Below are 17,502 nucleotides of genomic sequence, written 5' to 3' on the forward strand. Positions count from 1 at the left end.
TTCGCTAACTGCTGAGCCATGACGGGAACTCCTCACCTCGTTTCTACAGAAATTCTTTCCATTAAAAAAATTTTTTTCTGTTTCTCGGATTATTATTTCTGCAAACATGAGTGAGGTTGGTGAAGTCCACTGGTGGTCACATGTCACAAGGACAGCCTGTCCCAGGGACCACATTCCAGTCACCTTTGAGGTTTGGTGCATCTTCATCTGCTCCTTCTGCCATCCCCCTACTCCAGCGATCCCAGCAACTTGCCTAATAACCTGAATCATTGACAAACTTGTCAAGAGCCATAACTACAGACGGAGCAGATGAACAGAAGGAAGGATGGGCTACTGTCCAGCAAGAGAAAATGTTATCAGAAACGGTTTAACTTTTAATTCTTGAAAAGAAGTTTCAGGACATTTCAAGAACCTTGAAGGTTTTAGTGTCTTTTTTGTGTGTGTGTCTTTTGTCTTTTTAGGGTCACACCCGCAGCATGTGGAGGTTCCCAGGCTAGGGGTCCAAGTGGAGCTGTGGCTGCCGGCCTACACCACAGCCACAGCAATGCCAGATCCGAGCCATGTCTGCAACCTACACCACAGCTCACGGCAACTCCAGACCCTTAACCCACTGAGCAAGGCCAGGGATCAAACCTACAACCCCCATGGTTCCTAGTTGCATTTGTTTCCGCTGCGCCACAACGGGAACTCCGGGTTTTAGTGTCTAAATGTAGATTGAGCACGCTAAGCCTACAACCTACATGAAGAAACACAGGGCTAGCTGGTCTTTAGGAACATTTACGAGCTCAGAACAGTGGTTCTCGGCCTGTGAACCCTAGACCAGGAGCAGCAGCACCTGGGGATCTGTTGGAAAAGCAAAATTTCAAGTCCCACCCCAGACCTACTGATTCAGAAATTCTGGCAGTGGGGCCCAGCTCTCCCGGTAATTCTGAGACGCACTCAGGTTTGAGAACTGCTGGATTAGAGCATAAGCCTCGTGTGCTTCCTGCCTGAGTCTGGCTGTACCATGAACAGACTGAAGGCAGGCAGACCTCATGTGAATCTTCAACATTAAGACAGAGCTCTAGCAGCTGCATCTACATCATCCATGAACATATTTCTCTAAACCACAATTTGGGGCTTGGCAAGTGCCATAAATTCATTTCCTTATGTCTAAAGCATATTATCCCTTATTTGCTCTCAAAACTATCTGCTTTGCACAGGAAAAGGAGTTCCTGGTGTATTTTTCTGCAACTAAAAGAATAAATCTGGAGTGCCCATCATGGCTCAGTGGAAGCAAATCTGACGAGCATTCACGAGGACACAGGTTCGATCCCTGGCCTCCCTCAGTGAGTTAAGGATCCAGCATTGCTGTGAGCTGTGGTGTAGGTCACAGATGGAGCTTGGATCTGGCAATGCTGTGCCTGTGGTGGAGGCAGGAAGATATAGCTCTGATTCGACCCCTAGCCTGGGAACCTCCATATGCCGCGGGGGTGGCCCTTTAAAAAAAAAAAAGAATAAACCTACGCTTGCTCTTATATTAATCATAATTACATACATATAGCTTCTCTCGATCTTTGCCTTTCCAAACTAGATTAGCAGTCTGTCCACATTATCCTCATAAGGAAATCTGAAGCTCAAAAAAAAAAAAAAAAGTGAAATCTCTAGAAGGAACTGAAGTACTTGTGTCTGATTAGAGTACATTCAGAATGTTCCAATTATTGGAATAATGACTAAAGGAATTGGAGAGTTGCCAGAGGTAGCAGATACAAGCACAGGATGGCCAGTTACATTTGAATTTTGGATAAATAATCAATATTGTGTGGGATATACTTATTACCAAAGAATTATTCACTGTTTGACTGAATTCAGATGTAGCTGGGCATCCTGTATTTTCTCTGGCAGCTCTAGAATGGGGAACACTGACCTTTGGAAAGGTTTTGAGGAGACAGTCACCCGCATGCACTGAAAGCACTGTTGGGAGCAAAATGGGCTAATATCAATACAGACGCAGGGGAGTTCCCATGGTGGCTCAGCGGAAATGAACTGGTATCCATGAGGATGTGGATTCGATCCCTGGCCTTCCTCAGTGGGTTAAGGATCTGGCACTGCTGTAGGTCGCAGACATGGCTCAGGTCGCAGACATGGCTCAGATCCCACGTTGCTGCGGCTGTGGTATAGGCCGGCCGCTGAAGAAGGTCTGATGGGACCCCTACCCTGGGAACTTTCATCTGCCACAGGTGCAGCCCTAAAAATAAAAATAAAATAAAATAAAATAAAAAGACACAGAGCCTAGAAGCCAGAGGTAAAAGAAGATTAGGGGAAGAGACTATCTGGCCCCACAGAAGAAAGACACTTATACTTAGATTCAAACAGAGGTGCTGAGGAGGCTGGCACGAAGTCAGATTTGGGAGTGCTGGCTGAGTGCTTAGGCTAAAAGATAAGGCTTCTCTGATTTGAAGGCCTGTGAAGCCCTAAACTGCTTGAGCTGCCGTTCTCTAGAATACTCCTGCCTCCTGAAGTATGCAAACTGCTCTGGGTATACACGGAGAAGCCCTGGCTCTGCACATGGGAGAGGTACAAACAGCAGGCAAGCACCTGCTCCATCGAGGCGCTCTGAATGCAGCTAGTGCCCATTCCACCGGTAGGACCTAGTGAGACCTATGTGTGTGCAGTTTTTCTGATGTGCTTAAAAAAGCTATTAAGATCATGGAAGGATTTCTCTCTCTCTCTCTCTCTCTTTTTTTTTTTTTTTTTTTTGTCTTTTTAGGGCCACACCCATGGCATGTGGAGGTTCCCAGGCTAGGGGTCCAATTGGAGCTGTAGCCGCCGGCCTACACCACAGCCACAGCAATGCAGGATCTGAGCCACGTCTGCAACCTACGCCACAGCTCACGGCAACGCCGGATCCTTGACCCACTGAGCGAGGCCAGGCATCAAACCCCACAACCTCATGGTTCCTAGTCAGATTCGTTTCCACTGCACCACGACAGGAACTCCTAGAAGGATCTTTCAAAGGCATGTCAATGATGAGAAAACCCTTCTCTGCTTTCAATCATAAAGCAGAAGAACAAGGAAACTCACTCTTTGTCCTGCTGTCCATTTCTGTTTTCGACGAGTCTGGAGTTGCTGCAGTGGGAGGTAACTTCTTGCCAATAGTCTGAGGAGGGAAAAAGAAGATTTTTTACTTATCAAGATGATTCTCTCCATTAGGCAAAGGAATTAAAAAAGCACGCTTGTAAGGACGAAAGGCTTATGATTGGTCCTAAAAACCACGCACTTCCATTTCTGCGCTGCTCTGTGTATTGGCCGCCGTTCTTCTGAGGCCTCAGTGACGAAGAAGTGGGAACGCTTGGTAAAGAGGGCTTCAGCCTCGTCGGCGCTGCGCATCCCTCATTCCCATTCTTCCTTGGTTCTTATTAAAGGGTTGATTACTTTCAGCAGAGAAAACAGGTCCATTTCCTGTCATTTTATGAGAAGCTGCCTATGTAAATACTTGAAAGCCCAGCACCTGGCTCAGACGAGGTGCTCGAAAGTGTCTGCGACATGGACAAATGGCAGGAAGAGGAAGGCATAAGGCGACAGAAAGAAGGGAGGGATTGAGGCCCAGAAGGACAGACAGATGGATGGGTAGATGGAAGGACAGGCAGAAGCCAGAGTGTCCAGGGCGACTGTGCCTTGCCGTGACTCCTTTAGCCATCTCGACTCAACCTGCTCTGCGGTCTGCGTAGACACACTCCGGTCCCCCAGGGCTGGTCTGTCTGTCCCCAAGGTGGAATAAGGAAGGCCGGCGGCTCTCTCTCTTCCCACCAGTCACTTTTTTAACCCTTTGAGAAAGGCCAACGCCACAGACCCTACGTATCTACCAGGTAGTTTTTAAAAAAAATACATGAGTGTGTTTTGAGTTCTTTTTCTTCCCTTCGTTCAGAGCTAATTCTATTATTAGTCATGATTTATGAACCATCCGTAGAAAAGACTGGATACTGTCTCTTAGGACAGATATTTCCCCGAACACAGGCAAGTCAGCAGCTCAAAGCCACAGCCACGAAAAACAAGATGACAAGCAAAAGGAGGGTTCCGAAGGGGAGGTCTGTTCCCACTCTTCTCTTCTGCCATCACGTTTGGGTGACGGTGATTCATGCCTGAGCAAAACGCCAACTGATGCCCGGGAACCGGCTGTCAGAACCAAGGAGCTGCATGAACCTCCCTCCCCAGCAATGAAGAGTTTCCCCAGTGAGAATTTCGGCCCCTGGGAAAACCAAACACATCTGCCCCTGGAACACGTGAAGAGGGATGAACTGCCTGACTCCAAAACGGGCGCCGTGCAAGGCTTCTTCAACGACAACTGAGTCACCCGAGTTTCCACTGTGAAAAAGTTTCTTCATGCTTCCCATGCTGAAACTAACATTAAATAGGAATAAATCACTGAAAGAGGGTGAGATAAATCTAATCCCCAGCCCTTCATGAATTTTTACAAACATTTGCGACAGAAGAAAAGCCTCTACATTGTACACGCTGACATTTTTATTGAGTGCCGCGGGGCTTTGCTATATTGGATAAAAAATGAAACCTAAACTATCCCGCCCCTCCTTGGTCACTGCTAAGTACTCAAGCTAATAACACTGTGTGATTCCTAGGAAACCTCAAGGAGGGAAAAGGCTTGTTGTTATTCGGCCATAAGGTCACATGAGATGAAAAACGGGTCTCAGAATTATCTTGAAAAATCAGTAACTGACAGTAAAAATAGATGCTCTCACAGGGTCCTTCACTTTTCTGTTCCCATTTCCAAAAGCACCCCCCTCATTCTCTTTGTTTTTCCCCTTTGGGGACCAGAATAAAGCATCACTACTGTTAACTATTAACACATTAGGAAGAAGAAAACGAAAATGATTGCTACTTTAGTTATGACTGACGATAGAGAGAGAAAATCAGGAAAATACAGTGGTAAACACTGCCCAACCCTGACTTTGTTTCTATTCCTGAAAAAAAAAAAAAAAAAAAAGAGAGAGAGAGACATCCAACGGTTTGGGCTTTAAGGCAGATGCCTTACTTCCGAGAAACTTTGACAGGTTGTGTGTTTTTACGACTTACTTTTGTACTGATAACAAAAGAAAGTGTTGCCCTCCATCTCTGATGTTCTGGTTTACCAGTCCGTCCAAGCTACCAGACAAGAAAGGCCACCAGTTAAGTACACTGACTTCTGAACAGAAAGACCTAAGAAAGCAAAGCTTACTTTATTCCTTTTTTCTTGCTTTTCCAGACACACGGGGGGGGTGGGGGGGGTGGTGAAGCCGGTGTCGCACTCACCTGCTGGGGGTGCGACACCTTATCTCCCTTTTTCTTCCTCGTGGGCCACGACTGAAGGTCTGGAGTAAGGTAAGAACCCCCCACTCCACCCCTGCTTCAGCCTGGTCTTCCAGGTGTCCCAGAGATAGAAGCTGTTCAGGCGTTTTTCTCTTTTCTAGGACTCAGACCAGAGAAGTATAGTTCCCAGACCAGTGGCACCAGCATCACCTGGGAACTTGGTGGTAAAGCAAATTCCCAGGCCCCGCCCCAGTCTTTCTCAATCAGAAACTCCGGGGACGGAGCCTGCAATCTCTGTCTGAACACACCCTCCAGGGGATTCCGACGCACATTCAAGGTTGCAAACCACCGACCTAGATGAAGGAGGCATTCCAGGAGCACTAAGCAGACACCTTTCCTTGGACTAACAACTCAGGCGCCTCTTCTCGTGCCTCGACAAATTATAAACCGTCTTTGTCACTCTTCTCTCTCTCTTCTCTACCTGCTTCCACCAAATCCCTTCCACCTTCTCTATCCTCAGTGACCTAAGAACTTGTCATCGCTCCTAAATGAGTCAGGTCAGAGAAGAAATGGAGTTTAGTAAAGCAGACAAGGTGACAATATTGCTGAGGAAAAGAGGGGAGGAGCATAGGTGGCCATGAGACCCTTGCTAAAAGGATGAATGGATGGATGGATCAATGGATGGTAAGATGGTTTTGAACCAAATGTGGACGATTGTATCTAGCCTCCCTGGGCGCACACTACCTTGATGGCCGAGTAGACAGATCCCCAGGACTATCCAACCTTCAGGGACAGACAAGCCCTGCTGCTCCTTTGGCGTGTTTCCCTTTACTGGCCTCTGGGGTGGGACGTTTCTTCACTGGAGAAGACTCTCACACGCTAAAGGACAGGTGGCAACCCCTGCTCCTGCCCACCGACAGCCTGTAGTGCTCTTTCACCAATGCATCAACCCCAAACACCCGACACCTTTCCAAACACCCCATTTGAGAACCTCTATCCCCTACCCTTCCTCTAAATAGAAGAACAAAGACAAAAGGTCTTTGCTTTCTCACCAGGCTTCCAGCTTCCCCTACCTCTGGTCCATCGGCTAAACACGAACAGAATCTCAACTTTAAATTTATTTTTATTTATTTAATTTTTTTTTGTCTTTTGTCTTTTTAGGGCCGCACCCGCAGCATATGGAGGTTCCCTGCCTACGCCAGAGCCACAGCAACACGGGATCTGAGCCACGTCTGGGACCTACATCACAGCTCATGGCAACGACATATCCTTAACCCACTGAGCGAGGCCAGGGATCAACTCCATGTCCTCATGGATGCTAGTCGGGTTCTTCGCCAACCACACTGAGCCACGACAGGAACTCCCTAAATTTATTTTTTATTAAAGTATAGTTTATTTATACTGTTGTGCCAGTTTCTGCTGTACAGCAAAATAACCCAGCTACATATATACATTCCTTTTCTCTTATTATCTTCCACCATGGTCTATCCCAAGAGATGAGATATAGTTCCCTGTGCTGTACAGTAGGACCTCATTGCTTATCCATTCTAAATGTAATAGTTTGCATCTACTAACCCCAAACTCCCAGTTCATCCCACTCCCTTCCTCCTGCCCCTTGGCAACCACAAATCTGTTCTCTATCAGAGCCCCCACTTTTAAAAAGCATGTATCATGAGGGCGATGCCTAGCTCCAGTACACGCAGAGGTCATATATAACTGAAGGTCAGCCCCAGTGCAGCTCTACGCAGAAAGAAAAATTGGGGAATCAAATCCATACATCTCTCATGTACCTTGCAGGCAGTAAAGAAGGATGCTAGGCTTGTAGTGGCCATCAAAAAGGAGGCAGGGTCCCCACTTGCGGCTTCCTCAGCAGAGTTCAGAGTTCCCTCCCTCCTGGGTGTCATAAAGAACATGGATTCTCCAGGACAAGCATGGGCCACAACTTAGGGGCTGTGCTGACACTGCCGGGAACACAGCTCTTTCATCTGGAAACAGGCTCCTTTTACTGAAGTTCAGGATTCTCAGGCTCTGCTCCATAGCTCAGGCCAGTGTTTTTTTCTATGACTCTGTGCCATGGCTAAGGACTTCCCAATACCCATATCCATGTCACTCTGGTCCGAACGCCACCCCCTCCCAACTGCCAGCTGCTTGGTCTGGGAGTGAATGGACATATGGATGGCTGCATGGAGCTGAAGCTCTACAGACTATCATATCAACCTGCTTCTGAACACAGTTATCACCAAGTTGGTGTCAACTTTTGTCTCTCCTGTCACACCCTAAACTCCATTTAAAACCTAATTTTTAAAAATCAACAATTCAAAAATTCTTCCCTTTGAATATTTAATACCAGAAGTCCCTCTCCGTTAGCTCTCTTGACCAAAGTACTAAATAAAGTTTTTGGGGCTTTTGTGCACAGTAGGAGCAACATATATACTCCTAGCCCTATAAGACCTGGTAATACAGCCTGAGGACAGATAAACCACATATGATTTCAGTTAGTCGAGCAATCATTTTTTCTTTTCTTTTCTGTGCCAAAACGAAGAAACTAATGCCTGCAGGAAAGACAATCACTGGATTCAACTCCAGTGGAATCCAGCTCCCTAATGACTAATATATCTATTTCTCTTCCCAACTGGGGGAGCGTGAGACCAGGATCCTGCTCAAACTAGGCACAGAAATCACTCCTCTGACTTTATTCTAATTTGGATGCAAACTCTTTTTCTTTCTTTCTTTCTTTTTTTTTTGTCTTTTGTCTTTTTAGGGCCCCACCCACGGCATGTGGAGGTTCCCAGGCTAGGGGTCTCATCGGAGCTGTAGCTGCCAGCCTACGCCAGAGCCACAGCAACACCAGATCCGAGCCACATCTGCGACCTACACCACAGCTCACAGCAATGCCGGATCCTTACCCTACTGAGCGAGGCCAGGGATCGAAGCCACAATCTCACGGTTCCTAGTGAGCATTTGTTTCTGCTGCGCCATGATAAGGTACTCCCTGGATGCAAACTCTTTTGAGTGGAAAACAGTTTCCAAATATAGGACAAGGCTAAGGAGAAGGGAGTTCAAGTCTCATCTCCAAGTCTCATCTCCAGGTCTCACTAATACCACAGACAACTCTGGCATCACAAAGGCAACCAGGTTCGCTGGGGAGGGGGAGGGGAGAGAGAGCTCTCTGCAGCCTAGCAGGTGGCAAAGCCTCCCTGGTGGCAGACCGGGCTTTCTGATGGCTATTCCAGGAGAGGGTGATCTTCAGAGGAGCTATTCGGAGACATTACTCTATTGCTCAGACAAAGCCAAACACAAGAAAGGACTTTTCAAAAAGCTGGTAAAACACAAGATAAAGGATGGCTCTATGAAGGTATTACGTTTACTATAGTAGCATCTGAAAGGACCTTCCTTTTCTGTTCAGCACAGATTCATGAGATATCCATTCAATGCGAAGCAGCAAAGCAGATGAAGAGGCAAGAAGATGCTGAACATCGCTGCCGACAGTGAAACAGCAATGTGTTGGGTTCTCCAGAGTGGGGTGTTGAGGGGTGCTCAACCATTCAGCATGGTTATCCCAAATCCTGGTCATATACAAGAGACAGAGAGACATAGGCTACAGGAAACAGCGATGGGAAAGGAGATAAAACACTATCTGTAGATGGATCATATCCACAACCTTTCCGCCTTCCTTTACCACCCTAACTCAGAAAGATATGCCAACTGCTATTAAAACTCACTATAAACCTTTTATACGTATTCTTACGTGCTCCTTTCACGAACACCTATGACTGATGGCATTAGGAAAAGTCTTCATGCTGCTCAGCTAAGAGCAGTAAGGGCAGAGCAGAAGCCCCTTGAGCCAGCTCATATCTGAGCAGGAGAGAACTAGTAGAAAAGTGTGTCCTTACAATGGAGCCCCTGCACACTTCTAATGGGAGCCTTTTCTACTTGATGGGAAATTTACATTATCAACTGTCAATTCGCCCACCTTTGGTTGGCCAAGCTTAAACGACTTGCTATCAGCAGAGGACATGCCAAAGTAAAATACAACTCAAAATTCTAAAGATCAAATGCACAGTACAGTAAAAGAAAAAAAAAATCTATTTGTAATTCTAGTCTAGGGACAGAGGTTACCTTTGAAATACCTCACATACCACTACGTTTATTCTGATATCGCCAAAGGGGCATGCTTCATGTAAGTCTCTTTTCAACTTGGCTAAAGGAAAAAACAAAACGTTAAAAGTAACTTTCTGATGATGAAATTGGGCTTAAGACTTATGGTTATTCATAGCATGTTTATTCCCCTGGTTGTCTTGAAAAGTCAATGATAATTCAAGTTATATTAAACCTCTTCGCCCAACTAGAGTTTTAAATGCCTTATCAGAGTCACAGCTGCTTTAGAAGCATCTGTTAACTCTATTACACTTGGAAGTTTAACTGCTTTTCTTCCCCTTTCTCTTCAGAAATAGTGCAGCCCTTCAGAGTAGGACTTAAATGTTAATTATTCTCTTATCTCCACAAAGTGAATGGTCAGGGAGTATGTGTTGAATGGACCAGGGAATTTGAGGATGCCACCCCCTCACCCTTTGCCCTTCCATCAGCGTCCTACCACATCGCAGCAGGTAAATGGGCCGCAGGGGGAGGGGGCGCTGTCCTCCCTGACAAACCAGATTCCTCTTGGAGCCCCACTGTCTGTCACCGTCATGTATCGGCTCTTCTAGCCTGGTCTCTGGTGACAGTACATTGTTCAAGGTGTCTTCCTAGACCTCCACTGCCCCTGCCTTCTTCCCTTGTTCTCACGCACACGACCCTAACCTCCTATTAACTATCAGTCATCATAAAGAAGAAGCCAATCTCAGCAATATTTCTGGTGGACCGCTCTCTGCCTATGACTTCCAAATACTCACCCAAGCCTGCTCTCCTACACTACCTTAAGTTCTTATCTATTATGAGGAAAATTCTCTCACTTGGAGGGGTCATTATCATCCAGGTATGTGTACACACGCAGAGAGTCTCTTGTTAAGAAACTGTTTTCCAAAGTGTGTTCCCAAGATGTTCCACCAAGCAACCAAGCACCAAAACACCTAATGCCACAATCTGGTAAGAAACAGAATACTTGGTCCAATCCTTGTGGAAGGAGTATATTAAAGGCTCTGAAAAAGTCCTGTGGTTACTGTTTAACTTTATCCTTAACATTAGCTTGGTGTTTTCTAGACTTATCTGAACACACAAGTCCTACTTCCTGCGAACCTATCAGCACATCACAAGAATGAGTCATCTACAGAAGAACTGGGTGAATATCACCATCTCTGCTGCCTGAATTCTCTTGGCTCATCTTCTCTGTGTCCTAGACTCACAACACGAAACCCATCCTTGACCACTTGCTTACTGCCTCTTCCCGTATCAAACCCACCACCCAGTCCCTGCTTTCAGTGTCAATCCTTCCTCTTCGACCTCAGCCTAAAACTTTGTTACTATCATAGGAACTATTTCAATAGTTTCCTGGATGAGGATCCCATTCTCCAACTTAAGCTGCTTCATTTGATCTCCCGTAGACTCAAATTTTAATCACCCTCCACCATCGCCCCTTACTATATCTCCTTCAAAACATGCAGAATATATACTGCTTCTCAATTGCTATTCAGGTACATTTCCAAAACCCTGAAGAAACTCGAGGGTTTACTTCCCGTTGCTGCAACCTGCCACAACTCTCAATGCCTGGCATCCTTCTCTTGTGCTCTCAAGACTAAGAGCAAACTTTCTCTGAATATAAGACACTTAATCCCATCTTAGACGCTTCCATTAGATCTTCTAGGGTTCATTCTTTTGATCTGTCCAAGAGAAACTTTAGTACCTACCATTTTAATGAACATGTATATATAAAGTCTGTTTTGTATTTGTATATTAAAGATACACACACACACACACACCCTCTCTCTCTGAGACACACGTGTGCATTAGTAGAAAGATTTACCTGAGAATGTGAACCAAATGCCAGCATTTACCATGCACTTTAACTGCTGCCAAGTTCTGATCATTTGGTTCATTTGTTTGCTTTCTGAATACCTCAGGAGACCATACCCTGAAACAACAGAAAGATCCATCCAACACATTCACAGGAGGGGTAGGATTTTCTCTTTGTGAAAGCAAAATAACTTTTTGAAGTTGTAGTAGGGGCTTTCGCTCGTGCTGGGGAAATGCAGTGTTGAAGAAGGAATCAAAACCTACTTAAGTGCTCAACGAGGTGGAGGATGTACATTCAGACAGCATTAAAATCATGGAAGGCAGCTTTCTGAACGTCTGACAGAATATAAAAATACGGTTTCGGTTTTGCCCCCACTGCTCCTGAGAGAGAGGAGCCTGCATGCTATTTTGTTGTAGGATCATCTTATTCACAGAGAATAAACAAGCCAAAGTAAATTTCCATTGCATATACTACTTTGGCGAAACACAATTGGCCATTATGCTTTAAAGAGACTATTTTCCGCTGTTATGGCAGATAAAAGGAATTCTCAAGCCTTCCTTCTACCACCAGAGAATTAGCTTTATCATTTGATTAACAATGCGATCCTTTCAGATGCATTTGGAGAAGAGTGTGCATTAGGAGGAGAGAAGGATGGTAGGGCAGGACCGACTATCACGGGGTCAGTGTGAGTTTTGTTCAAACAGTGCTTTAACGTGAAACTGGCTATACATTCATGGACCAAGTCCTAATTTTCCAATAAAGTCGCTGTAGGAATTTAATTAACCATCAAAGATCCTTTCGAGATCTACATTATTTTCATTTATTCAATCCCGACATAGTCCAGGCTATTCCCCTTACTGGAATGGCACCTTCTCCTCCACTATATTTGAATCCTATCTCACTTTTAAGGTTTGACTAAAGTCCAGTGGCTAAATGAAGCCGCTTTCAGTAATGTTTTCTACTGACGTGCAGTCCATATTTGATCATGACATTTTTATGGTTCTGAGATACTTGAGGGCAAAGCCATTGTTTTCCTTTATACATCTAAAGGAAGGCTTGCTTCAGTCACCCTTCCTCCCTCCCTTCCCTCTTCCCTTACTCCCTCTATTCCTTTCTTTCGCTTGCTCATTCATTCACTCACTCATTCATTTATTTGGCATTCTTTTCTAGAGCTACTAAGAGCCATGATCTATGCTGGAGGCTGGGTATACAAAGATCACATGGGCAGAGTCCTGGATCTTTTTTTTTCTCCTTTAAAATTATTACAATTAAAGTATAGCTGATTTACAATGTTGTGTCAGAATCCTAGATCTTTAATGAGTTTAAAGTTCGGCATTACTTGACTAATTAATGGAGCATCACAGTTTAAAGGGATAACCACTACGATAAAAGTGTGTATAGAAAATGGAGCCATTAACAATTCTACCTGGGGAAATAAGTTCCTGGCAATGATGTAGCTTGAGTTAAACTGTGAAAGGTGAGCAAGAGTTTGCCAGGTAGAAAGAGAATTTGAGCTGAAGAGAAGCAGGAATGAAGGCAAGAATGTAAGCAGAGAATGGGTGCTTTGCAGCACAGAATGGGGCTGATGCAAAGTGGGGGATCCTAAAGTCGAGGGTGAAGGGAGGGAGAGCTGCTTGGGCCAGGAGTTCAGCGAGGTAAACCGAGGCCAAAGTTACAGTTTGTGCTTTATCCTAAAGGCACCTGGTAGGAAGCAGAGGTGTGGTATGACCGCATTTGCGACTTTAAGGCCAATGATCTGGGGGCACCAGGAGGAAAAAAGAAGAAAGAAAGGGGCATGTGAAAAATCAAGGAGATAATTAGGAGGTTGACAGAATAATCCACCTGAGGCAGTGAAACTAAGGATGTAGAAGAGAGGCTGGAAAAATATTTATTTTTAATTTTTAATTTTTTTTGTTTTTTTAGGGCTGTACCTGCAGCATATGGAGGTTCCCAGGCTAGGGGTCTAATCGGAGCTGCAGCTGCTGCCCACACCACAGCCACAGCAATGCGGGATCCGAGCCGCATCTGCAACCTACACCACAGCTCGCGGCAATGCCGGATCCTTAACTCACTGAGTAAGGCCAGGGATCGAACCTGGAGCCTCAGGGTTCCTAGTCGGAATCATTTCTGCTGCGCCACGGCGGGAACTCCTGGAGAAATACTTAGAGTACCAACTTTATAGTCACGACAGGGATAAATCAGTGACTGTGAACTGGTTTGAATATAGGTAGAAAAATACCCAAACTCTGTTCTGTCCTTCAGTCTACTTATATGCATTCTACATAGGCACTAAGTGCTAATGGTATACAAAGAACATTACGTTCAGACCCTGACTAAAGAGGTAAAAGATAAATACAGAGGTTCAGGGAAGCACAGTAGAAAGATCTATCCTAATGCGAAGAATCACAGTGGATGTGTTTCTCAGGTCCTGATGCTGGTGTGGTGACATTAGTGAAAAAAATTAGTTGGCCTATGACAGTTTTGAACTGTTAGCTTACTGTTGAAACATCACTCTACCATTTAAAAATGAAAATGTTGGAGTGCCTGCTGTGGCCAGTGGGTTAAGAATCTGACTGCAGCGGCTTGGATCACTGCAGAGGCAGGGGTTCAATCCCTGGCCTGGCAGTGGGTTAAGGATCCAGCATTGCCACAGCTCTGGCGCAGGTTGCAGCTGCAGCTCAGATTCGCTCTCTGGCCCCAGAAACTTCTATATGCCTCAGATGTGGCCAAAATAATAATAATAATACAAACAAAAATATTTTTTTAAAAACCAGAGGCACATAAGAAGCTTTTGACACATATGAAAAAGCATCTTTCTAATCTGACGAATTTAAAGTAAACGGTTTAGTCAAATATGTCTCCAAAAATGTCTTAAGTTAGAGACAAAAATGGGCATTTTTCCTCCACAAGAGATTTCTGGAGAAGCTTTTCTGTCCTTCAGAGTAAGGAAGGGAAATAAAATAGTTCCAATCAGAAAAGAGGTAACACTTGGAGCAATGTTTTGTTGCATGGTTTTCAAGTAAAACTGCTACTTAAAAGGCTGGACAATATCATGGAATATTATTCAGCCTTAAAAAAGAAGGAAATTCTGACATATGGCACAACATAGATGAACCTTGAGGACATTACACTACGTGACATACGCCAGTCACTAAAGGACAACCCCTGTGTGATTCCTCTCGCATGAGACACCTAGGGCAGTCGAATTCACAGAGACACAAAGGAGAGAGGTGACAGTCAGGGGCTGGGGGCAGGAGGAATGGGGCCTTGTCGGTTACGGAGTTTTGGTTTTACAAGATGAAAGGAGTTCAAGAGAGAGACAGTGATGGTTGCACAGACATGCGGATGCACTTCATGTCACTGAACTGAACACCTAATGCTTAAAATGGTCACTTTTATGGTATGCATATTTTACCACAATTTTTTTAAAAGGCCAGTGTATATTCCTCTTCTCCTCTCTATGTAGGAATATTGAATAGAATGACAAAAAATTGCCCATGAGGCTCTGATATCCCGATATTTAGTATTCGACCACAAGATAATGAGGGGTGTAGAGGGCATGTAGTGAGGTGAATGAGAGAACAAACCCATCTTTGCCCAGAAACTCAGCTCAGTCTTCCAGGAAACACTCTATGAAAGAGAGCTTACTGCCCCTAAAGACAACCTCTAAATCTAGCGAATGCTAAACAGCTCTGGCTTCAATCCTATAGGACTCATTCTTTAACTTCATCGACTCTGCCTCACAGATTCCCAAAGAAAAACACTTCTTTTTTTTTTTCTTTTTCGGCACCTCCCATGGGACATGAAAGTTCCTGGGCCAGGAATTTAAACCGAGCCACAGCTATGACCTACGCCACAGCTGTGGCAATGCCAGACCCTTAACCTGCCGTGCCACGGTGGGAACTTCTCATTCCTTTTTTTAAAATCACCTGGGCTCCTCAATTTTACAGCAGAAGGGAAGAGAAAAGTGCAAAACAGGTTAAAGACACAAATATATGTATATAATTCCCGGACCAGGGACTGAATCTGAGCCACAGCTGTGACCTGTGCCGCAGCTGTGGCAATGCCAGATCCTTAACCCACTGTGCTGGGCTGGGGATTGAACCCAGACCTCTGCAGCAACCTGAGCCACCACAGTCAGATTCTTGACTCACTGTGCCACAGTGGTAACCCCTCAATGACATTATCTTTGTATTTTAATTTTATTACAAAGAATGAGTTCACATCACATATTCATTCCAAAAGGCACTTCCTAAGTATACCCAGCAGTCAGGTGCACATTGCTCACCTCTTTCAGATGGAGAGTGGGATACTTAGAAAGAAGACCGCAAGGAGCTCCAAGAAGGGAGATCCTCAAAAACAGATTAAATTAAGCTCAGGCTCCTTCAGTGACCAGTTACTGAGACTGCAGCAGCTTGGATCACTGCAGAGGCAGGGGTTCAATCCCTGGCCTGGCAGTGGGTTAAGGATCCAGCATTGAGGGGTGAACCCAAATGGCATGCCTTCCATGCACGTATCCTAGATGCCAATCTTTGGAGTCCTCTCTCACTTCCCCCCGTTGCTACTGAACTTGCTCTTAGGCTCTCGAGTGGCTCTCACCATCCTCCGCCTTGTAAGTACGGCTACTTACGTATACGTCGGTTTGACTGAGACTGCAAGCACTGCAGGGCAAGGACTGTGTCTTGGTGATCTTTATATGCTTTGATGTGCCTTGCATCCTGGAGGCACTCAATATCCAGAATTTACTTCAGTCAGCAATAAATTCAACATTCACCAAAACGCTTAGATTTATAAAGAAAGTACTGTGTGCGATGCATTTTCTAGGTGCTAGGGATATAACAATGCAACAAATCCACCTGTTCCCTCTTTCCTGACAGCGTCTGGTGCCAGGAGGGGATTCATATGAAGCAGGAATCCTCTCTAAGATCAGACCTGCCAGCTATGTGATCTTGGGCAAATTGCTTCACCTCTTTAGATCACAGTTTCCTTGTCTGAAATGGAGAGAATATGTACCTCACAGATTTCCTAGGAAGATTAAATGGTAAGAAATGTATAGAAAATGCTTAACCATTATTATTGTTGCTGGATTTTACCGAATGAAAAAAAAAATCAATCATCATAACGCCTCTTTAGTTACAGAGAATGGCTGTTTCAATTACAACCGCTTTTTAAAACAGCAGGTGAACCGCCCCGTTCGCTTGCCCGGGGACTGGAACACACGAAACAACTTTTCCAAGACAGGCACACGGCAGAGATGGGCTCAGAGGAATGCGGTGATTCTGAAAAACGAGCAAGGAAGAAAAGCGACAGCCATCACCACGTAGTCGCTGCCTGGGAGGAAAGGCAGACAGAACAAAGAAAAGAGGAGAACCAACGAGGACCAGAGCCGACAAGCCACAGAGCCTTCGGGTCAATAAGGCTTTGGTTAAGGTGGCACCCAGCAGCAAGGGGCTGGAAGACCGTTCCAGAAGCCCCTCAAGTGCAGGCCCATGCCAACTGCTTCTGGCTGCATCCAAACTGTTATCTACTGTTAACGATGGAGAAACAACAAGGCGTGTGTCTGGGGAAAATGGCCTGTTGTCAGAGAACAGAAAGCCTTTTATTGGGCATTTTGATCCTCAGGAGCAAACACACCACCATAGAAAATCACCCCAAGCCATCGTTTACAAAGCTTGGCATCCACTCAGTAAAGGATGAAGAAATCCTAAATCGCCAGGCCAAACAGATCCTCCTTCCAAGGCAGTTAAGAAACAGCGGCCAAATGAGACGCTAAACTCATGTGCCACCGATTTCTAAAGCCGCCGGTAGAGATTACTGACGGATGCCTAGACGTGAAAAGCTGAATTCACAGGCCTCTACCTGGAAGGGGCCAGGCTTTCCTGCCAAAGGCTGCTCTTAAAGGCTTCTTTCAATACCAGCAAGGACGGGACAACTGGAATTCTGTTTGGATCCCATAGGTACGACATTAAAATCAACAAACCTTTGCGGAGTGCCCACTGCTGCTGCACAGCCCACAAGCCAAAATGGCTTTCCTACATTAATTTCTTTTATTTCAGGTTTTCAAGAAAGTGTGGCGTTCTCAGCTATCGTATGGGACATTTAAGCGTAATATTGACATGAATCAATGCAACCACCAAACCGCCAGGTCCTCTCAGTATCTAAAGCCTTAAAACTAAACATTCCACGGCCTTTTAAAGAGCTGTGTACTGAAAGCTTGACAGGGGAAATTATATATCATGCTGAGTGGGAAAAAACACACAATTACATGG

The 17,502-nt window shown here is 45.2% G+C and overlaps 1 protein-coding gene across 12 annotated transcripts in view; it reads right to left on the reverse strand.

The window, feature by feature from the left end:
* Positions 1-17,502, reverse strand: part of SH3KBP1 (SH3 domain containing kinase binding protein 1) — a 340,925-nt gene that overhangs the window by 111,833 nt on the left and 211,590 nt on the right. For all 12 annotated transcript variants that reach the window (XR_007132781.1, XM_047764118.1, XM_047764112.1 and 9 more), the window contains one exon: positions 3,064-3,139. Coding sequence is in view for 11 of the 12 variants with exons in the window: in XM_047764118.1 (XP_047620074.1) it covers positions 3,064-3,139 (76 nt within the window). In the remaining variant the exon portion in view is untranslated. The remainder of the gene's footprint in view (positions 1-3,063; positions 3,140-17,502) is intronic.

This window comes from Phacochoerus africanus, chromosome X (assembly GCF_016906955.1).
Source record: "Phacochoerus africanus isolate WHEZ1 chromosome X, ROS_Pafr_v1, whole genome shotgun sequence".
Taxonomy (NCBI): Eukaryota; Metazoa; Chordata; class Mammalia; order Artiodactyla; family Suidae; genus Phacochoerus; species Phacochoerus africanus.